Here is a 23,057-nt window from a genome sequence, read left to right as displayed (position 1 = left end):
GCGCATTTCTGCACCACAGACCGTGCTCCTCTGCAAAAGTCTCTGTCGACCTGGCGATGACATTCCAGCTCCTTCTCCCTCTGAGCTCCACATCACACACTATCCTCCCTCTGTGCCTGTTACTGTTCAACTCTGTATATTTTATATATTTTATTATTATTATTATTTTATTTTATTTTTTTTACTATTTAATTTGTAAAAATGTGTTTACACACACACACACACACACACACACACACGTAGGAAAATATTTAGTATACACATCCAGAAATGCATACACTATTATATATTGTACATATATTTATTAGTTTCAGGTTGGCCATTCTTGTATTTTGCTCGTTTGTGTTGTTGTGTTTGCACATCTCTGTTGCTTGTGGGGCTCGCACACAAGAATTTCACTCGCATGTGCTGTGCCAGTGTGCCTGCACATGTGATGTGACAATAAAAGTGATTTGATTTGATTTGATTTGATTTGATTACAACCTTTCCCCATCAGGCTGTGCCAGGCCCAGCCCCCTCTTTGTGCTCAGGAAACCTCTAATCCTGTCGCTGGAATGTCTTCCCCCTCCAAACTCTGTGGCCACTACCTGTGATTGCCAACTTCATACTCAGTCCAATTATAAACTGTTGGGGGAAAAAACGAAGCCATTTTTGAACTCCTCAGCAGAAATGTGACAGAGCAACTTCCCCTTTTGTGCACTGTTGAAATCAAGATGTCTCTGTTCTTTCTCTTCGTCTGTCTCACTTGTGTTTCTTGCTGTGCACGCTGCTCTGTGTTTACACAGAATGCGTGACCGGCCGATTTGGGGCGGACTGCCAGCAGCGGTGTGAATGTGAGAACGGCGGCCAGTGTGACAGACGGACTGGACGGTGCAGCTGCAGCGCTGGCTGGATTGGAGAGCGCTGTGAGAAAGGTGAGACCGCGAGTGAAAAACGAACTCACCTACAGAAATTTTGACGTCATGGGGAAGTGCTGCATTGTGGAAACTCTACCACTCTGATTGCAGTTCTGAGGGGTTTTGTTAATTATAGCCTCTCATTTGCACATTTTTCTGCTCAGCGTGTGATGCTGGACTGTTTGGCGTCGGCTGCCGGGAGCGATGCCAGTGTCTCCATGGAGCTTCATGCCACCATGTCACCGGAGAGTGCCAGTGTCCACCAGGGTGGAGAGCGAAGCTCTGTGATAAAGGTAAGAGCCCACAGTCAAGGAAAATCTCGTGCTCTTGCAACCTCTAGTGGGCGAAACTTGCACTGTTTCAATGATTAACTCTATATTTTAATTTTTTTGCATTCAAGGGCAGAATAAGGGAAAACGAAACGATTTCGATTGAGCTCCTTGACCTATTTTCGCATTTTTTATGCAAGTTTTCATTTTTTTCTGAGCTGTAGTTGTGCATGTTTATCCCTTTAATTCATTTCTTATTAAATATAAGGCACACAGGTTTTATTCCAGTCCATTTATCGTGGCCATGTCCACCTACTGTATGTTACTCCTAATTGCACGTGTGGCCTATAAGAGTGAACACTCCTATGCGACTCCTTTTCTCTTTTTTTTAACTGTTTTAATTCCCATGAAGAGTTAAAACTGGGACATGCAGAACTAAATGTCGCATTCTCTTTTCCTTCCACATCCTTCAGCATGTTTGCCGGGTACATTTGGAAAGGGCTGCATGCAGCGCTGCAGCTGTGCACAGGGCACGTCCTGCCACCACATCTCTGGAGAGTGCGGCTGTCCTCCCGGATTCACTGGCAACGGCTGCGAACAGAGTGAGCTCCCCAGGACTAACTTTTTCTGACAAATTACATTCAATGCCACAGTCCTTCCTAAGAATTATAAACACTGCAAAATTAAAGAGACATTTCTGGTGCCTCAGAAAGTAAAAATGTCTTTAAGCATACTGTTTATTAATTATTATAATGAACCTTTCCTTTTTATCAGCTTGTCTGCCTGGAACCTTTGGGCAGAACTGTAACCAGGTCTGTCAGTGCTCTGAGACAAATCAGCTCTGCCACCCGGTGTCTGGATCATGTTACTGCGCTCCAGGTTACCACGGCCCCAAATGTGCTCAAAGTATGCATAAACAGCATATTCATACATAAACACTAAACCAAGGGAGCATAATAAAACATTTTTACCCCTTTTATTATTCATTTTTAGTCTGCGGAGAGGGTCGGTATGGTCCAAACTGTGAGAGAGAGTGTCAGTGCGAGAATGGAGGGAAATGCATTACTTTCACTGGAGCCTGTGAATGTCCAGCAGGATTTATAGGACCGCGCTGCAACATCAGTGAGTCCGAGTCAAACTTTGATGATGACGTTAATTAAATAAATAAGTGTTACGGTGTGGAGTGAAAAGGGTGTGATGCATCCTTGTGGTCACAGCGTGTCCAGCTGGGCGCTACGGTGTCAACTGTGTCCGGGTGGCATTGTGTGGAGAGGGAGCCCAGAATGACCCGGTCACCGGTCGATGTGTGTGCGCCCCCGGACGCAGAGGAGAGGACTGTGGAAATGGTGAGCTTTCATTATTGCTGATACATTTGTGTTGTATGGCCTGTGAGCTAGATCTCTGGAAACAGGCCCTCTGTTGATTTCAAACTCTTCTTTTATGTTTCCATTCATGTAATAAGGGCTGTGTAAGTATTATATCATATATCCAGCTGTAAATAGTACTAGGACAATAGAGGTACAACAAGACGGTGGATAAGTTGTCTATATAGAAAAGGCACCCTAGAAAGGCTGAGTCACTCTGAAAGACTATTTGTATATTTCATCATCTACAGTACATCATTTAATGAATAGAAAACTTGAAGTCTGTAAATAAAAGACAAGGCTGAAAACTAATACTGAATGGCGTAATCTTCTGAGATTACCTGCTGTGGTGGCACCGCTTTTAAACAGTGCACAGGAACAGCACTGGCGTTCACTCTGCTAGACCTCATTGAATGTGTGGGGTTACGTGGGGGGGCTTTAGTACACATAGCATGGGATGATGTCTCTTTCAAGGCTCTGCTTATTTCAGCAACAGTGACGAACTCCATTCTTCACTTATTACAGGAGCATGAATCCACAGTAAGAGACTGGGTGCTAACCTGGCCCTCCCACAGTCCACACCATTGAAAACATTATGAAAATACAACAGGAGGCTCCAGATTACTGTTTACCTGTAATCCTTTATAATGAGCAAGAATAGAAGACTGTGCTTTCAGAGCTACAGCATGTTATGACACTTGCCTGGATATTTTCTTAAGTTTAATTGGAGTGTGTGTTTGCCTCAGGCTGCCCTGCAGGCTGGTTTGGGGCAGAATGTGCTCAACGCTGTAACTGCAGTAATGGAGGCGTGTGCGACTCTGTGACCGGCAATTGTACCTGTGGTCTGGGCTGGACTGGTGCACACTGCAACAAAGGTGATCACCTACTCTTTTAAAAAAAACATCAAAATATTGTATTATTGCATCTGTCCATTACCACATATTTGATCTGTTGTAACATGTTGAATCTAAACATAATCAGGTGTCACAGCGAGTCATGTCCTCTGTTTTATTCTTCCTGTCCCAGAATGTCCCGCGGGAAGATTTGGTGCCAACTGCCAGCTGAAATGTAGCTGTCAAAATAATGGCACTTGTGACAGAGTGACGGGGACGTGTCAGTGCGGTCCAGGCTACTATGGGCATCTATGTGAACATGGTGAGAACTGAACACGCACACAAACACAAAGAATGACCTCCGTTGTTGTCCAAAAACATATCAGTAAGTCATGTAGTTGCACAACATCCTGCTCTGTTAATGCTTTTTGTATATGTTGTATTTTTTTATTTTTATATTTTCTGTTCACGGTTGCTGAAGTTTTGAATGAAGTCAAGGCTGTGTGAGAGATTGCAGTACATGTAGTGAAGAAGAATGTACACATGAAGCACCTCAGTAGTATTTAAGGTCCTGATGGGATCATTCATGCCGATGCACAGATGTCACAGTAGAAGAAGTCTTTATAAAATCCTGAAATTTAACTTGTATTTATCTGAACACACTGAACATCAAAAGGCTTCGAAGGTTTACATTTCGATCAAATCAGCCCAGCATTTGTACTCTAACCTTAAAGCTCCACTTTAAAGGTGTCAGATTTGAGCCCTTAAGTTTACAGTCATTTATTAATTAATGCACAGGATTTAAACTTTAAAGGTCGACTTTTATTCTCCTCCCATGAATCCCCCTCCCTCCCAAACTCGTTAGCCTGCCCCCCTGGTTTCCACGGCCCGCTGTGTCGGATGCAGTGTGACTGTATGAACGGCGCCTCCTGTCACCCGGTGTCGGGTCAGTGTATCTGTTTTCCAGGATTTCACGGAGCGCGCTGTCACAGAGGTCGGTCTGATCTGTTCTCCCAGTTGAAATCAAAGAATAACTGGCGTGTTTTTGCCTATTTTATTCTCATGTTTTCAATCATTCACTCAGCGTGCGAACGGGGTCGCTACGGTCAGGGCTGCGTCCACATCTGTGACTGTGAAGACGACGCTCAATGTGATCCTGTGTCAGGAAGGTGCCTCTGCTCCTCGGGGAAGACTGGACCCAGATGTGACATTGGTAATCTCTCACGCATTTTTGAGAATACACAGCCATCAAACGCGTACTGCATTTCATCAGTGACATCACTTTCAGCTGATGTGCCTTCATTACTCATTAGCAATGATGAGTTATGCAACAGAGATGCTGCTATGATGAATGCACTGTATTTACTTCAGCATACATGTGATGATGGCAGTCACATACACAATCAGCTTGTTCCTTTAATATGGATGGAAGAGACGAGTATTTCAGAGAAATAAGTGGAAGAATTTGTTCAGGTGACGGTTAAGATGAAAGGCTACAAAAGCAACTATGATATAGAAATTGGAGAATGTAGTAAAAACACCCCAAAGCTACACGTGTATGCTGGGCCGGTGGAAGGAGTGAAACTCTTGCATTGGCCAATTCTCCAGCTTAGACCCTAACCCAAACTGATTTGGTTTAAGACTTGAAGAGAGCGAGTGTGACTCACTGCAGCGGCTAGCCTGAACTAGCTTGCAGGCGTCACATACACACACAGCTTTCTTACCAGTAAAGGTATTATTGTATAAATGCACGTAAAGAGTTGGTAAAATAGACTTTTAGTAAATACTTTGATGCCTAAAAATGGCTCCTGTCATATATAGTGCCCAGCTACATTTAGAAACAGAGGAAAACCGATATTACAATATGAAAAGACAAAATCAGAGACATTATTCATAATTTAATTAAATTACCATATGCACCAAAATTGCAAAATATTTGGAGATATAGTGGGCATTCCTTGTGTTGCACTGAATATTTTTGGATATTAGTGTTAAAAAGTGTTTGTTTTATATTATTTGAGAACAAGATTTGACATTTTTATATTTTGACCTCAAATGAAAACATATGAAGCAAAAATGTGTTTCCCTCCACTGTCAGCATGTAATATACGCTGATCAGGCATAACACTGAGTGGTTGGGATGTGTTGGGAGCCAGTGAACATTTTGTTCTGAAAGCTGTTTTAGAAGCAGGAAAGATGGAGGCATAAGGATTGGTGTGAGTTTGACAGGAGCCACATTGTGACGGCTTGATGAGTGACTCAGAGCATCTCTTAAAACTGCAACTCCTGTGAGGTGTTCATGGTCTGCGGTGGTCAGTATCTATCTAACATAGTCCAGGGAGAAGTGAACCAGCGACGGGTCATAACGTTGCGCTGGGTCGGTGTACAAGCCTATTAAACTCGTAGGGTTTTAAGGGAATTTTGAATCCTTAATATAGCCAATACAAAAAAGATGATGTGAAGTCAGCAGTACTTCTGTTTGAAGTACTTTTCTACTAAAATTTAAATCCAGTTTTCTATGTTTAAGAGCTTTGGCTAACATTCACACACTCATGCTTCATGGATGCATCTGGGAAAACTAGCCCAAGGATATGTCTACATGCAAACCAGGGAAACCTGGGGATCAAACCACTGACCCTTCAACCAGTAGGCATCCCACTTTACCTCCTGAGCCACAGCTGCCCCGTAAACAATACTTGCGCTCGATATTTGAGTAAATGTACTGCGCCCTCGCCATTTTGTAGCTTTATTAAACTGCTTGGATTTTGCTTTTCACCGTTGGCTGTCAGACTGCAGAGAGAATCGTTACGGGCCTGACTGCTTAGAGACCTGCGAGTGCGAGAACAGGGCGCAGTGCGACCGTCGCAACGGCCGCTGCGACTGCCTGCACAGCTGGATTGGACCGTCCTGTCAGGAAGGTACAGCAGTGACTAACACACACTCACACACACCCTGCCGTTTTAACACTTACGTCATGAAAATATCCACACGGAGGGCAGGTGAAGGCCTCCGCTCGCCCTCGAGTGAGAACAGAAGTGACAGATCTGCTGACCTGGTGAAATGGGAGTAAGTAACCAAGTGTAAGTGCTGACAGTGTTTAGTTATTGTCTGTGAGGGGCAGAGCTGCAGAGGCTGCACTTTCCACTTTTTTGGGGGTTGTTATTCTGATCAAATGTGAATGCTGTGCGTTTGCTGAGCTGGATTTCTCAGCTCGTTGTGTCCGTCGCCTCAGGTGGACCTCCGCGCCTCACCTATGGGAGCAGCTCAAGACAATCACGGCACGACAACTCATTATAGCAGCTCCAACCAGCATGAAATCTCAACTGGGACAGGAGTTTTAAACTGAAGTGACTCCAGTGAGTGAAAGCTCATGACAGGGAACTGTAGCAGCTGGGAGATTCATGGAAACGGACGCTCTGATGAGAACTGCAGTTCCATGTTTGCACCCGTCTGGATGATTTTTTTTTTTTGTGCCAAAGTGTCCTTTGAACTGTTGGGGTTAAACTGTCACTTGCAGGTTGTGATTTCCAAACATAACCCGTCTCACCTTCAGGATAAGCATTTCTTCTTCCAGAGTGCAGTGCGAGGAAGTCGCGGTCAGGTTTGCTGCACTTTCAGCCCATTGTGTTTTTATATGTTTGCCCTCAAAATACAGCGGAAGGTACTGTATAAGAAAAATACTCTACTTTTGTAAAGATGTTGGCGATATTACTGAATATGATGCAGTTCTGTCATTTCTATGAAGTTGTTTTGAGTCTATACAACATGAAGTATGACCCTTGGGTAAATGGTGCTATGATGCTTTACTGTACAACAGATTCTATTGATCCTCACAAGCTTTATGCTATATGACAGTAAAGCACACTCCTGATGACTACACATGCTGTAATGACAGTTTTTAAAGTTCAATGTAAACCACTTCAGATCATTTGCACCTCTTTCAGGATTTTTATTTTTTGTATAAATTGCCTCATATTTATATTTCATAAATAAGTCATAAATGCATCTTTTGTTTTCTACTGGATAGAAGAGGCTTGGACGCTCTAACAAATCCAAACATTATGAATAAAGATGCCAAAATAAAAACAGACACAAGTTGGTGGTTTTTAACCATTCTTATTTTTATCATTAATTCATTTTCATTGAAGATCATAAGCTGTACATCCTGTCTAAATCTCAGATTCAAGCACAGTGCAGATAGCAACGCCTGCAAAATGAAATCAAAATGAAAAAAGGCAAAGGTGATCACAACCAGAAATATATACAAAGGTCAGAGTATGTACAGGAGATACCAGGCTCTCAATACGTCGTCTTCAGGGTGAATTCCACACACTGTTGCATTTGAGCATCATAATGCACACACAACACAAAGATTGCTTCTTTTTGTCAGTCTTCAAATCAATACAATACCGATAGGAAAAATGCAGCATGATGACAAAAATAAAAACAGTTCTCTTAATTCTCTCTACTGCATTAAAGGCTAGAACATAAAAATATATTCTCTGTATAACCTAGAACCTTCTGTAAAATAAGCTCTATTCATCTGTGGGTCTGTTTCATTTGTGAACTAGTCGTTAACATGTTAGAACAGCAAATATGATGAAACTAGGACCTCTTAAAGCATTATTTTCTCCTACATGGGTGAGGGCACCAGACAAATACACACAAGCTTCAAAAGTTTCAGTTATTTCTACGTTGTGCACGTGAAGCTCGTTACAACACAGCATCTGTGTCGAGCGGGTCGGCACGCTGGGACACAACTGATGGTCAAACTAAATGCACAGCGATAAAGTTCAAAGGGAAAGTCTGACATCTTTAGGGGGGGAAATATGCCACGTCGGCATATTTGCTGCACAGAGACTGGAAACAGCCAAACTGCTTTTCTCATCATCAATAATACATTTAGAAAAGAAATGATTCCTGAAAATAAGCGTGTCACGCCTTGCCACTGCAGCCTTAAATTATTTGTTACGTGGATGGAGAAACGGCACGGTCCTCGCTGCCACGGGAGCGCCGAGCCGTCCTCGACTCAGGTAACGATACCGTCACTTCACCTGTCTCCCCTTTCCTCTGCTCCCCTCCATGTGTCCGTTTATCCAGCAGAGCAGAGATGCACCCACACAGATGGTGAAAGGGAGAGCACAGGATGAAAGTGCACACACAGCACGGACTTGACTGCACACTCAAACACCCGATTATGTGTTAAATAAACCAGGTTCCCAACTGAGAGTCTGAAAAGTTATCCTTACAATATCTCAATCAGACAGTCCTTGGTGAACACAGTACGAACCTTTGAACGAGGCTAAAACCCTCTGACTACCCTTATCTGTAAAGCTTAATAATGAATGGCTAATATGTTCTGTACAGAAGAGAAAATGAGTGTCTTCTGGTTTCCAGTCTGTGTGTTGAGCTAATATCAGTTCAGTATCAGACCTTTTGTAATTTTGGGTGAGAAAAAGCACATTTCCCAAAATGTCAGACTCAACCTTTTAAATCTCAGACTTCTTCTCCGCTCCCTGCAGATGGAAATATTAAGACACAGAAACTCCACAGACTAATGAACAAAATGTTCTTATCTTTTTTTTTTTTTTTTTTAAATTCTGAGAAAACAGCATCAGCTTGTGCCTGTTATTATTTACTCAGACTTACAAGAGACACGGCAAATCAGCCGTATTCAGGGATCAACTAATACAACAGCACGGGATTAGTTCAGTTGTCCCCCAATCCCTCACACACTCTCACACTCTCTCTCTCGCACACACACACACACACACACGCACACGCACGCACGCACGCACGCACAGCAGATCTTGAATCACTTTGCTGTGATTTAGGAGTAATACTCAAGCAAAACCTCATCCACACAAACCCCACACAGTGATGTTTATCCCCTCCACTCTAGCTGAGCAGCTTCACCTCATTCATATCATTCACACTTATATAAGTTATGTTAATTTGCACTTGTTTTTTCCTTCTAAGAATCAACAGTTTATCAACTGTTAGTAAAGACTTGTTATCTACACGTGTTGGTAAGCTTGAAAAGCATCACCTTGTTTGTCCCATAGGTACTGTAGGCTGGGTGAAGAGGGTCCATGCTTAGAAGATGTAACATGCTTTCCACTTGTGCTTTAATCACAGTAAGAGAGCACCCAAAGGACAACAAATGATACAGGGCGTTGTCAAAATGTTTGCAATAATACTTCTGACGCGTCTCGGGGCGTCTGCCGCCTGAAACAAACCTTACTGATCCTAAAGCACTTAGTTGTACTACGCATTCTGTATATGAAGGACATACTTGTTAACTAGTGTAACAGCTCGGTCAAGTAAAGATACATTATGGAGTAAAGTCCATACCATAGATAGATTACAAGCTGGACAGCACATGCGTCAAGATGATTTCTATAATCTTGTAATAGTGAAACGTTGGGTTGTTTTCTCAAAGAAAGAAAGAAAAGAAGAAGATCTTTGGCTCAAGCCACACTAAAGTGTCCACACATGAGACGAAAACAGATAACTAAATACAACCTCCTGACTTTGTGCACGCCAACACACGACTGAAACTGCCTGCTCCGTTCCCTGAGCTGCTGCCACTCGCCGATTAACCAGACACACGACTCCTTCCCCCCCAGTCAGGGAGCAACAAACACCACTTCCACCACTCAGCGGTCCAGTTTATACCGGGGACACATGACCAGCGCAGAGAGGCAGCTGTCGATCTGCTCGTCTACAAGCCCAAAGCACAGTTTGATGCAACTCTAAATAAGGCAAAATACTTGAACTGAATTTGATTGAGGAGAAGTTTCCATGAGATGTTGAGCCAACACTGATATGAATATTCCCTGTACACCAAAATCCTCAGCCTGAAAAAAAGCGAGAAAAGCGGCCGGGAAGCACAGTGAAGCAGGCCGCTGCGTTTGATATAACACGACTGCAGTTCCTGCTGTTAGGGAGGAATAAACTGCTCATCTCTTCAGTGGCACGCAAGTTGCCCAGACACATCAGCCTGGCTCCTAAGCTCCATCATGGCGGGTGGTTCACTGTAAGGACGGAAGCCCTGATGACTTCAGAACGTCAGAGCCACGCTTACACAGGAGGAGCATCGGAGCAGTAGGCTGGACAAACGCACTGCCAGTGAAGAAACAGAGGATGAAGAGAGGGAATTATGAAGAGGCGATGTGATTCTATAGTGCAATGGCTGTGAGATAAGACTGTTGTAATACCCATCCTCTCTCCTCTTTGAAACTGCCTTCCAACACCTTTACTGACTGTACTAAAGTGCTGATTGAAGCCCGTGAGGAGGCTCTGGTAATGTCGACAACACTTTCAGAGAAATCTTGACGGATTTGGACAGTACACAGGTGTTTGTAAACAGAACGTCCAAACAACGAATGCATGGCTATGGTACATGTGCAACAATAGTTCTCGTGTATTCATACAGCATGAATTTCATCTTCCTTTTAGTTGTATTCGGTTTTAAAAAGAGAAAAAAAAAAAGAAAGGAAAAAAAAAAATCTGGCTGCCAAGCAAGCGTGTGCTTATTTAATTTTTTTAATAAATGTATTTTTCTCTATAGTTTTAAAATACGTTCAGCTGAATTGAATGTATAACTAATTTAAATATGAGCGCATATCTCTAACCTCTCTTTTTCCATGTTTGTGTCTTTCTTTGTCAATCCTGTCATTTCCAGTGGAGGTGACTGTATTTTTTCCCCTTTTTCTTATCTTATCCCTGTAACTCTAAATGAGGTGCCCTGCGTGGCCTTGGTGTGGCCAGACTCATGCGCCAGGGTCTCACTCAGTAAAAGCTCAAGCAAACAGAGGATCAGGCAAAGGTGGGGCACTGCGGCTGCAGGCCGGGTGCAGCCCTGCCGGGCGGGGCCGTGCCACGCGTTAGGAGCGGTAGTCCTTTTTACTGTACGGCTTGTTCCCCAGGATGCTGTCCACCTCGTGTGTGATGGATGACGACAACTTTGGAAGAACCTACGACACGACAGAAAGACAAGAGGTGAACGCACTGCAGTCGCCATGGTGTGTTGCAGTTTCACATCGCTACCTATAGAGAGTGTTGAAAGGATTTTTTACAAACAATCTCAACGTTGCAATCTCCAGTCCAGCTCAAAATCCAAAAACAGAAGTGGCATGTGTTTATTTTTTACTTTATTTCTTTGTTGTTTTATATATTAGCTTTATGCACAAGTTTTTATCTTGATAGAAACAGCGATATGTAAAAAGGCTTCAGTTCTAATAAATTCCAGAAACGTTGGGATGCTGGTAAAACAGACATTTTAGTATTTCATGAAAAATATTAACTCATTTTGAAGAAGACTTTGAAGAAACAGCAGGTAGTTTTATTGGTAACAGGTCAGGTCTAACGTGACCCTGTATAAACAGAGCAGCCTCTTAGAGAGGCAGAGTTTCAGCAGTCTGAACAAAACTGTGGAACAAGTTCAAAATAAAGTTCTTTAATGTAAAATTGTGAAACCTTTGAATAAGAATATGGAGAAATCTCTGTGCGCAGAGGACAAGGCTAAAAATCAGTACTGACTGCCCATGATCTTCACGTCCTCGGGCAGCACTGCACTAAAATCAGGCATTCTGTCATGGAAATCACTGGATGGACTTCCAGAAATCCCCGTCTGTGAACAGAGTTCATCATGCCATCCACAAATGCAGCTTAAAGCTCTCATGCAAAGAAGAAGCCATATGTGAACATGAAACAGGAATACTGGCGTCTTTTCTGGTGCAAAGCTCGACCTGTCTGCAGACAGGCCCAACTTTCCACCAACTGAAAGAACATATTTCATAATGTGTCAAATGTTTTATGTTCTATTGTGAATAAAATGTTTTATATTTGAGATTTGCAAACCATTGCATTGTATTTTTATTTATATTTTACACAGCATCTCAACTATTTTTGGAACTGGGGTAGAACTTTGTAAACAGACACTACATAAAGTATTTATAGTAAAGTAGTGCATCACTGAGCAGAGCAGAAATATGAAAACAGGAGGAATATATTGTTCCTTTTAAACTTGATAACTGAGGAAGCTTGACTCAAAGAATAATTATTTTCAACAAAAAGGCTGTATAAATAAAGATTTATGAAAATACATCACTAAAAAGAAAAATTTATTAAGATATTTTGCCCTTTTTGATAAAAATACAGATCGTTTTACTCTGAATTTCAAAGTGAGGAGTAAAATCTTCTATTTAACCGGAAAAGAAGCAAAATAAAAAAAGAGATTAGATGGTAGTACAAATTAAACAGGAACTTTTCGCGTGTAGAGAATAATAAAGTATTTGCTCTTCCGACAATGCAGACATTAAATAAAAAGAAAGAAATAATATTTTTATTGAAACTTCCTGAGAAAGTCTTTCACACCAGGGGCCGTTTCTATTTCAGCGTCTCTGATATAAAATTCTGGCAAAAGGGAAACTGCAGAGCCCTTGGGAAATGTGAGCATAGCATTTCAAACCCGAAATATCAAACGCATTCTGGGAGAGGAGACGTTTAGAGCACACACACACACACACACACACACACACACACACACACACACACACACGGGAGCAGACACAAAGCATCGGAGTAGATGAGAGTCAGAATGCTTTTTACTTCGGGCCAGACATAATGTGAGGAGGGGACGTAAACCCGCACCGGTCTGAAAACCCCATTAAAGAGTGCATCTTATCAGGAGAGGAGGAAGCGGCTGTGAGCTCATCTCCAATCCCACTGGCAACTGATACTCCTCTGACCTTATTAACTCAGTACAGTAAAGCACCCAGGCGTGCAGCAGCAAACTGCCCAGGAGGCCAAGCCGTGCCCAGGAGAGGAGGCTGCCGCTATGGACTGTAAGGCACGAATACGAGCCCAACAAAGCGGGTCAGGTTGCATTTTCACAAATTAAGCTTCTGATTTGTTTCGCGGTAACACAAGCAAAGCGTACACACACAAACACACTCACCTGGATCGCTCCTATGTTCTCCATCAGCTGGTCGGTGTTGGACGCCCCTAAAAGGACAGAGCTCACCCCCTCGTTCCGTAGGCACCACGCTGCAGGAGACCAGTAAATAAGGATGACACCCCTACCGTGATTAAACACACGCACATACACACACACACAATACCCGAGACGCAAACACACGCTGATTACTATTTGTACATGAAATGACAGCCGCTCCCTGATAAAATAAACCAACTGCTATACTATGGCAACATTACTCATCAGGACCTCGACACTCGTTACACTAACACTGGATCAGCGATGGAAGAACCAACCCACTCATGCACACACCACAATATAAAAATGACTCCTGATCAGATGCTGCTCAATGCCCGCCTACATTACATCAAATTTCAGTACTATACCTTAGCTCATGCCGTGTTGAAAATGTAACTTGGCATAGCTCACTGCAGGTAAACTGAGTCTCGTTGTTGCACCATGACTAAATGATTTGAATGGAAAAAACCATCTGGTGCTTACTTGGTTCTAAAGTTGTTTAAATACAATCTCAGATCAGAACTGTGTCATTATTTAGCTGAAATGAAATAAACCAAATGCAGAAGCAGCGTGTGAAAAAACTGAGTACACATCATGATTCAGCAGATTGTAGAAACACCTGTATGAGCATTAGTCTCTCACATCGGTGTGGAGGAATTTTGACCAACTCTTCTTTACAATGTTGACTCTTCCACAGCATGTCTTTATCCTGTCTTCCTTCTCTCACTCAAACCGGTCGCAGCAGATGGCCCCGCCCCTCCCTGAGCCTGGTTCTGCTGGAGGTTTCTTCCTGTTAAAAGGGAGTTTTTCCTTCCCACTGTCGCCAAAGTGCTGCTCATAGAGGGTCATATGATTGTTGGGCTTTTCTTTGTATGCATTATTGTAGGGTCTGCCTTCCAATATGAAGCGCCTTGAGGCGACTGTTGTTGTGATTTGGCGCTGTATAAATAAAACTGAATTGAATTGTTGCTTCAGTTCACTGAGATTTGCAGGCATTTGTTTATCCACAGCTCTCTTAAGGTTGTCCCACAGCATTTCAATCATGTTCAGGTCTGGACACTGATGGATTGCAACATGCCGACTCTTTTTTCAGCCATTCTGTTGTAGATTTACTGCCGTGCTTGGATTTATTCTCCTGTTGCATGACCCAATTTCAGCAAAACCATTACCCGTTAGAAAGACGTCCCCAACTTTAACACCATAATGCTTTAGTATACAGTGGAGCTCATAGCTAACTCAGCGGCTGCAACTTGCTGTGGTCCTGTGGCTGTAAAACAAGCTCAAATCATCATCCCTCCACATCAGTCCTGACATCTGGTATGAAATGTTTGTGCTGTTTTGTTTTTTTTCTAAAGGCAGCGCTTTGTATTATGAACAGACATCTCCATTTCTGGTCTCATCTGTCCAAAGAACATTGTTCCAAAAGTCTTTGCTCAGATGTGGCTTTGGAGCCCTACGCCATGCAGTCATTTTCTTTTTAGCAAGAAGAGTCTTTTTCCTGTCACCACTTCCAAACGAGACATACTTCTTCAGTCTTTTTCTGATTGTACTGTCGTGAACTTTAACATCTAAAATGCTAACTGAGGCCCATGGAGTCTAAGATGTAGCTCTTGGGGTTTTTTTGCAGTGTTGCTGAGCATTGCATGGTCTCTTATGGGGTAAACGTGTTGGGACATTCACTTGTGTGCGTGTGTGATGATTACAAACTGTTATGAAACAGAGGCGATCACGTTTGCTAATGACCAATTAATCAAGTGCCTTTGATAAGCGACCTCCGTTGGTGACTTACCATCTTAGTTCTATAGAACCAGTAAGGGTGTACTTAATTTTTCAAACACTGCTTCTGGATTTAGGTTTGTTAAATATTGACTGTGTAATTTATTGTGTGATGTTCATCTGTTTTTCCTGGTATATATATATTTTTTTCATAAGACTAAGTTCCCATCCCTTTGTAAAGCACAGGTAGTGAAGCAGGAACTTGCAAAAAACTCATGTACAAATACTTCAGAACCATTTTCAGGTGCAAAGCCTGAATAAAAGAACTACATCTCAGAGCAGCTCTCTGCTAATAATGTTCAGAAAACCTGCCTTTTTGTGATCACTGCATACAAATACAAACACACGCACACCCCATCCTTGCTTGGTCTGCCATTGTAATTGGGAACTGTATTATGCAGTACAACTGCATGCTCTTGAAATTCAGGAAAATACACTGGTAAGCAGATTACAGTATAATGGAATGAGGAATGCTGCTGTAAAAATGGTGGGATTATGATTCTACACAAATCTTCAATAAACATGAGAATACGGCCAAAAAAAGAAGATCTTCATCGGGAGTGATGCAGGTGCAGACCTTCCCTCAGGCTGCTGAGATACCGACTACATTTGTTTACTCTGTTCTCACACTTGCAGCCTGATTCCTGAATTTACCACCTGCTCAAGGAGTCTCGGGATAAAGCCCAAGGCGAGAAGCAGTCTGTTATTGTTTTATAGTTTTTATTTAATGCTGGAGTGACACAGCGATCTAGAAGACTGCATATAAATGTCCCGTGCTGCCTACAGGAGTGCTGGAAGGATTTATGGTAATTGAGGGAGAACCGAGGGTGTCCACTAATGGCCCGTGAAACCAAATCTATGACAGTGTATTACTGTGTGGGTGAAAAATCTGCTGCGATCTGTGCTGAGATAGGAGACCGACTGCGAGATTTATTCGCCGCGTCCCTCTCGACTGCCACTTTAACGACGCTTGCAGGACTCTGCGTCTTTGGGGTTTGCACATTTACTGCCCGGCAAGTGAATCGATACGAGTCATCCTCTGGATTTATATCTGATACTGTGAGTTCCTGTCCCTTTAAGACGCACTATTTACCTTTCTTATTGCTTTATTTCTTAAATAGTCCCTGTTTTCTTGTTTTTCCTCATAAATATACTTTTTTTTTTTAACTGCACACTTACAACACACACACACACACTTGACAACACAACACACCAAGTGTCAAACCAGACAGCTGCGAGAGCGGTGCTGACCTCGGCCTGTCCGAGGCAGAGGGACGGACAGACAGACAGAAAGAGAGAGAGCAGCAGAGTGTATCTGCGTACCGATGGCGAGTTGGGGCAGAGTGCAGCCCAGCCGCTCCGCGATTGCCTGCAGCTCTTTCAACTTCGCCTGCTGACGCCGGCCCTCCTCGCTCAAGATCTTGTCCTTCAACCACTGGTAGCCCTGTCGAAAACACAGCACACCTGCTCAAAAACACAGCCCTGCTCACACCGCTGCGCTGCAGCTCCTGTGTCACCAGGGCCTGTTTTTAAACACGTGACTCTGTCTCCTGCTGTCTACACCTCAGCCAGGGAAACACAGCTCACTCTATGCTTTTGTAAAAAAATAATAATAGTCAGTTCATTTATAGCAGATTTACAAACATTACAAAAATTAAATATGTTAAAAAAGTGTTAGTTTTGTCCCAGCTGAGTTATACAGTAGCTTTGATATCTAGCTGGTAGATCTAACAATACAGAGGATGTGATTAGTATCACAAGGATTCACTGACTCAACGATCCAAAACACCACAAACATCCACAGACAACACTGAGCCGAACGGGAAGCAGCACATTCAACATAAGTCACCAAAAGTACTGCACGACACCAAGATGGAGAGCTTGCTTCATGAACCGGCAGAGCTCAAACCAACAATCAGTGACACACGATCCACAGAAACACAACATGCCACTCCAGCACAGAGGGACAGAACACCAATCAGGTGTAAGCTTATGTGTTGAGCTGTCTTGGATCTCTTATTTTTAAAAGTCTGCATGCTGAATGCTAAAATATATTTCAGCATCACAACATGACATGATGGAAAGTGAGGGCTGCTGAGTTCATCTGTCACAAATACAGGATTGAATCCCTGAAGCCGCGTCTCCTCTTTAATCATTTTTAGTAAAAATGGACGTTTTGTTTTCTTCTTCTCCTGACACAACACACTGAATTGATTCCCGATTCATCTGCCAATTTATAAAGTGAAACATTTTTATTTTTAAAGTGTTGGTATCTGTAGTGTCAAATAAAAATTCACAAGTCAGCACGCACATGTGCCGCACTATTATTGTTGTGAGCGTAGGTGTTTTGTGGTCATTTGCGTGGACTAAAATATATTAAGCTGACACCAACTGACAAACAGTGTGTAGCAGCACTGCTTGTGAAGCGGTACGCAGTGCATGGCGTCGGCATGGCACTGAAAACACACAAGGTTACAGTATGTGGTGAGTAACAGAACCTGAAAGACACAAACACACACAATAAGCAACCAGCAGTGAAACGCAGCACAGTGACAGCGGCACAGATGATCAGAGTGGGATAAAGAAGGAGCACAGCGAGCGAGGCTTGTCTACCTTAAGGGAGGCCCGCGAGTAGGGAGGGACCCTGCCATCGTATTTCCCTGAGATGATCCCACAGGCCAGCGGAGACCACGTCATGGCCCCCACACCTGAGAAGAGAAACATGTGATCACCACTGAACAATTTTTATCAGCCTTCAATAAATTTAAAAAAAAAGGGCTGAACTTTGCTGAGTTGATGATGACCATTTCTCTACTTCTCTTAAATCACACTGACTGTTCACACACTTCCACAGCATGTCTTTTATTCCGTCTTCCTCCCCTCACCCAAACTGGTCGCGGCAGATGGCCGCCCCTCCCTGAATCTTGTTCTGTTGGCAGTTTCTTCCTGTTAAAAGGGAGTTTTTCCTTCCCACTGTCGCCAATGTGCAAGTGGGGTCATATGATTGTTGGGTTTCTCTCTGTATGTATTATTGTAGGGTCTACCTTACAATATAAAGCTCCTTGAGGCGACTGTCTGCATTGAATTGAAGCTAATAAAGTTATATGACAACACAAACAAGACTTTAACCAGTTATAATCAGAACTGCACTGATCTCCAGTGCTCCAGGAAGTAAGAGAGAAGTTCTCATGTTACATTTCTGAAATGCTTCCTTTTATTTTCATCAGACCCGAGATCCAACACCTGGCTTCAATTTAACCTTGTGTGTCCACATGTCAAAAATCCCTCTAGCTCTGTGGGTTTGTGTAAAAAATAACTTTTGTAATGCTTTCATGGATCAATTCTCCACGTGGAGGCACAAACGCACCACTGCTCACCTATCTTATGGAACAGCTCAGGTAGCTGCACCTCCACTTTCTCTCTCTGGAACATGTGGTACTCTGCCTGCTCGCAGATGGGGGGAATCTGGTTGAACTGTCTCGCAACAGAGTACGCTTCCTAGAGAAAAACATGCAAAGAGTTACATAATACAGCAGAGTATGTAAACATTTTGTATTGGGAACAATACTGAACAAGAATAGAAATAGTAGATAATGTGAAGCTGGAAATAACTGGAACTTGTGAAGATAGAAGGAATGTATTTTGGACTGAGTCTCACCATTATTTCCATCGGGCTCCAGCGGGATGTCCCCCAGTACATGGCCATGCCTTGGTTTATCACATGGGTCATTGCTCGAACCGTTTCTGCAAGTTACACACAACAAAGATGAGGACAAAAAACCCCAAGAAGTTTCCCACATTTTTGGTTACACAAACAAACATCTACACATAAACACACTGTTCCACTGGTGGATCCGGTTTTTGATCTGCAAAATGTTAAAACTCTGGATCTGAACACAAAAGCCCGACCCACGTGTTTAGGCAAGGGCAGCCAATCAAAATAAAGGTAGATTGTTAGATTGTAGAGTGTTAAATGGCTTGTTTCAATGCTGGATCAAGGTGTAGTTTAAGATAAACAAAGCTGCTCGAGTGGAGTCCAAAAATAAAAATATGTAGCTCTGGCAGCAGCACCATGCTCTCCCGTGTTTTAAATGCACCTTAGAACAACACGCAGCAACGCTACACATGAGCGAGAGGAGGGAGGTTTGGGGTCTTCACACACCCCTGTTCTCTGCTGGCCATCGGGGCGGGGGGGCTGGGAGGAGGTGTTGGCCGTCCGATTGGGATCTGGGATGCGGGGCCTCCCTGCTGCTGCGGAGCCTGGGGCGGTCTGCTTGCCTCCACCCCGGGGGAAAGGGTAACATCTCCTGGGCCTAGGTGCCGTTTCCCCCTCTAGGGGCGAGGGTACCTGGACCTGGGGTATAGAGTTTGTTTGGGGAGTCTGATTGTGTGTACAGTGTCCATGTATGTCTATCCCTACGTTGGGTGAGTGTTAAGTATTTGTATATGTGTGCATGAGGGTGGAAATGCATGTTTGTGTCTGTGTGTGCCTGTTTGTGTTTATATGTCAGGTCGGGTCTTACACTCCACCTCTCTGGGAACTCCCAGGCCCTCCAACGGCCTATCTCCCCTCACCAGAGTCCCTGCCGGTAACTGATGCCCTCAGGGGTCGGTGCGTTGGTGGTTCTTGGTGTCCGGGGCTGGGCGCTCAGGTATGTACCAGCTCGCTCCCGGTGACTACTTGGCGGGGCCTGGTGCCTGTTGCTCAGTCAGGCCTCTTCCGGGGCAAAGGGGGGCCCCCAGGCCTGCGGCTCGGTTCACTCTGGCACAGCTGGCTGCCGGCAGAGCCGGCGGGCACGCCACTGCAGCCCCCTCTGGCTTCTGCTCGGTGGCTACTGAGTGACCCCTCATCTGGGGCTCTCCTCAGCTCTTCCCAGGAGGGTGGCACGGATGCCCCTCCGGTGGTCCTCCTTGGGCTCTCGCACTCTGGGGCCTCTGGATGTCTGGAGCCTGGATCTCCTCCATGCCTGCTTCATGCCCTGGGGGACGGGGTTATGGCTCTCTACATCCTCTAGCAGACCATTACATGGGGAAACCTTTTGAATACAAGCGCGCTGATCCACACAGGTGTGCACACGGGTGTTCACTGTTCATAGACATAAACTACACCTTTATTGGCTGCTATTTCCAAGCACATTGTGCGCTGTCGGTCCTGCTTGCTACACAACAACATTCAATATTTAGTATTTACTGCTGTTTACGCTTAGCTAGATTAACGTGATGGTGTTGTGTTTAGTATGTTGCTCTGTTTTTTTTTTGCTTGTTTTCTCTTCTTTTTCTCTCAACAGGTGATCCAGGAGATTTTTGTTTTTCTTTTTAAGTGCCCTTTCTCACTGTCCCTCTTCCCTTCTGTTTTTCTTTTCCTTCATCTTTCTTTCTCCCTTTCCTATCCCTCAGTCATGCCTGTCCCGTCTGTAACAACTGAAAATAAAATAAAATAAATAATAACAACAAAGGTTAATCAAATGAAGCAATATGGCAAGGCCGTGATGATCCATTTGGCAAAGTAAATCCATTGGGTATCCTTGTTGGTCTTCAGACAACAATTCTGACGGCTAAAGAACCAAATGGACAGGCAAAAAAAAAAATGTAGCTTAAAAATAAAAATAAAGAGCCGGCCTTATAAAAGAAAAAGAAAAAACCCATTAACACTCGTTTCACCCTGTGGTGTTTTCCGCAGCATACAATACCTCAAACAGTGTCCTGGTACTCTAATTTATGTGCATCTGCTTGTTCTTTCTTCTTCTAAAAGAAGCACTCGTTATCATTTGCAATCCAAATGGCCTCGGCCATTCAGGACAGAAGTGGAAAAGCTGATTATGTTAATCAGAATGGAGCATGATTCACCCTGATGAGGATGACATCTATTCATAACAAGGCACTTGAATGACATTAATGTTTAAAAAAAATAAAAAATCCTAAGAATCTGTCAATTTCGATCTGCAGCGGGCTGCAGAAAGGAAATCCAGTGAAATAAATACGAGACGACGGCCGTATTTGCACCACTTCAGATCTTTAATTGTGCCTCTTCAGTGGTTTGACAAAGTGGACTACAGCTTATTTATTTTAAGCACAGATGGTTAGAAAATATGTCAGGGGTGATTTATTTTTCTCTTTAATGTGATGACTGGATGTTGCAGAGAGATTAATCTCATGTTACTGTGTCAACACAGCACTGCATTTGATTTAAAGCCGTCAGGTGGGAATGTGTTTTTAAAGCATGCATGCTTATGTGTATGATAAGAGAGATTTGAATAAACAAATGATTCTGATAATTATGCTAAAGATTATAACATAAAAATATACATTAGCAGAGGCATGATAAGAGAGCCATGGCACTCAAAGAATCCTGATTACACATCCGCAGTTTAGCTCCTGTCATAAAAGAGCCAGTCAACAGCTGAAACTAGGATATACGACCCAATCAGTGGGTAATGTTGCATTGGCACAGTAGAAGTCTATCACAGGCTTCTACTGCACATCTGCAACCTTAACAAAGATGTAGATAAGTCAAATTACATTCATGCAAATAAGCTTTAAGATTAGATTTGTTCAGTGGTTTGTTCAGTGGTTGTATGGATATTGAAATGCACTCCCATTTAAACAGTTCTTTTATAATCTTAATGACTAAAAGTCCCATTTTAACCCCCATTAAGCAACATACATTTATACAGCACTTTAATTACCTCATACCCACGGCATATTCAGAATCACCAGTTAACCTAATGGTCTTTGTACCGTGGGAGAAGGCATGAGAGAACGCACACAGGCATAGGTGGGGATCGAGCCGGTTATAAGCTTGTTGTAAGGCTACAGTGCTAACCACTCGACCATCATGGCCATCCATGATAAACGGCCCTGAGCCATGAAGGAAGAAATAATGAGTATTTTTTGTGAGCATCAAAGAAGTTGATGAAAAGCCCTTTAACCCTCATTCTAGGCAAAGCTTTAAAGCAGTTTTTGGTTTGACTTGGTTGCTTTTATACAAGCTGTTTTTATGTAACATTAATTAATTTGTTACATTTTATGTAACAAATTAACGATATGGCTCTCTCCTCACCACAGACAGCATAAAAGATGTAGCTTCCAGGTCTAAAAAGCAAAGGTTGATCCTTAAGTAGCCTAAGCCTAAATTCACTCTAATGGGCATCAGGGGGCGAAAGCTGTGGATACTGAAAGACTGAGCCCTGTAGAAGTCGCGCAATCTGATATCGTCGTGTTGGTGTTGTTCCAGGATCAACATTGCAAGTGACCAATCAGAATGTTGTGACGTCATACTTTTGCGACTTCGGGAAAAACCGCCGTAAAACAAAAAAAACTGTACTTAAGCTGCGAGAAACCGCCTCTGTCCGCCGATCAGCGGACCCTGACCCTAACCCTTTAATAAACACTATGCAGCATTGATATTGTCCTTGCAACATTGGAATTTCATAAATGCACAAATGGCTTGGCGCGCCAAAGAATAACGTCACAAGAATGTGATTGGTCACTTGCAATGTTGATCCTGGAACAACATTTACTATGCTGTTCCAGGAACAACACCAACACGACGATATCAGATCATCTGTAGAAGTCTATGGTCTCTGTGTTTCAGAAAGGTACATTACCCAGCACATGCGCGAATGCTAAGGACTTGTAATTGACAAATCGTTATCCAGTGAGTTGAGTAGTACAGCGGTCCCCAACCCCCGGGGGGTCCATGAGTCGTTTGGTACCGGGCCGCGTGAGTTGAGGCTCAGGTGTGAAATGTATGGTTTTCAGCGTTATTTTGTTATCGTTTTTATCGTTAACTCAGTTTTCCTGGGTCTTTTCACGTTTGTTATGAATAAATCTTCTTTTTTTCGGTACCGGTACTAGTTTTATTTTGTTGTATTTATCCGCGACACCTAAAGGCCGGTCTGTGAAAATATTGTCGGGCA

General features: G+C 43.2%; 2 protein-coding genes across 8 annotated transcripts in view; one reads left to right on the top strand and one right to left on the bottom strand.

Moving 5' to 3' along the window:
* The window catches only part of megf6b (multiple EGF-like-domains 6b), a 63,328-nt gene extending 55,876 nt beyond the window's left edge, over positions 1-7,452 (top strand). For 2 of the 3 annotated variants that reach the window (XM_026167677.1, XM_026167679.1), the window contains 11 exons: positions 786-914; positions 1,061-1,189; positions 1,639-1,767; positions 1,940-2,071; positions 2,159-2,287; positions 2,383-2,511; positions 3,276-3,404; positions 3,556-3,684; positions 4,228-4,356; positions 4,447-4,575; positions 6,152-6,662. In XM_026167677.1, the coding sequence (XP_026023462.1) occupies positions 786-914; positions 1,061-1,189; positions 1,639-1,767; positions 1,940-2,071; positions 2,159-2,287; positions 2,383-2,511; positions 3,276-3,404; positions 3,556-3,684; positions 4,228-4,356; positions 4,447-4,575; positions 6,152-6,432 (1,574 nt within the window). In that variant the 3' untranslated portion in view covers positions 6,433-6,662. Of the gene's footprint in view, positions 1-785; positions 915-1,060; positions 1,190-1,638; positions 1,768-1,939; positions 2,072-2,158; positions 2,288-2,382; positions 2,512-3,275; positions 3,405-3,555; positions 3,685-4,227; positions 4,357-4,446; positions 4,576-6,151 lie in introns of all 3 variants that reach the window. The other variant, XM_026167678.1, reaches the window with a different exon arrangement.
* A 3,427-nt stretch (positions 7,453-10,879) lies between these two features.
* The window catches only part of kcnab2a (potassium voltage-gated channel subfamily A regulatory beta subunit 2a), a 95,887-nt gene continuing 83,709 nt past the window's right edge, over positions 10,880-23,057 (bottom strand). For all 5 annotated transcript variants that reach the window (XM_026167683.1, XM_026167685.1, XM_026167684.1 and 2 more), the window contains 6 exons: positions 18,797-18,882; positions 18,516-18,636; positions 17,752-17,846; positions 16,462-16,582; positions 13,327-13,415; positions 10,880-11,341 (listed from right to left, as the gene is read on the bottom strand). In XM_026167683.1, the coding sequence (XP_026023468.1) occupies positions 11,252-11,341; positions 13,327-13,415; positions 16,462-16,582; positions 17,752-17,846; positions 18,516-18,636; positions 18,797-18,882 (602 nt within the window). In that variant the 3' untranslated portion in view covers positions 10,880-11,251. The remainder of the gene's footprint in view (positions 11,342-13,326; positions 13,416-16,461; positions 16,583-17,751; positions 17,847-18,515; positions 18,637-18,796; positions 18,883-23,057) is intronic.

The sequence above is a fragment of the Astatotilapia calliptera genome, chromosome 5, assembly GCF_900246225.1.
Source record: "Astatotilapia calliptera chromosome 5, fAstCal1.2, whole genome shotgun sequence".
Taxonomy (NCBI): domain Eukaryota; kingdom Metazoa; phylum Chordata; class Actinopteri; order Cichliformes; family Cichlidae; genus Astatotilapia; species Astatotilapia calliptera.
This window is presented reverse-complemented; position numbering and strand designations above follow the sequence as displayed.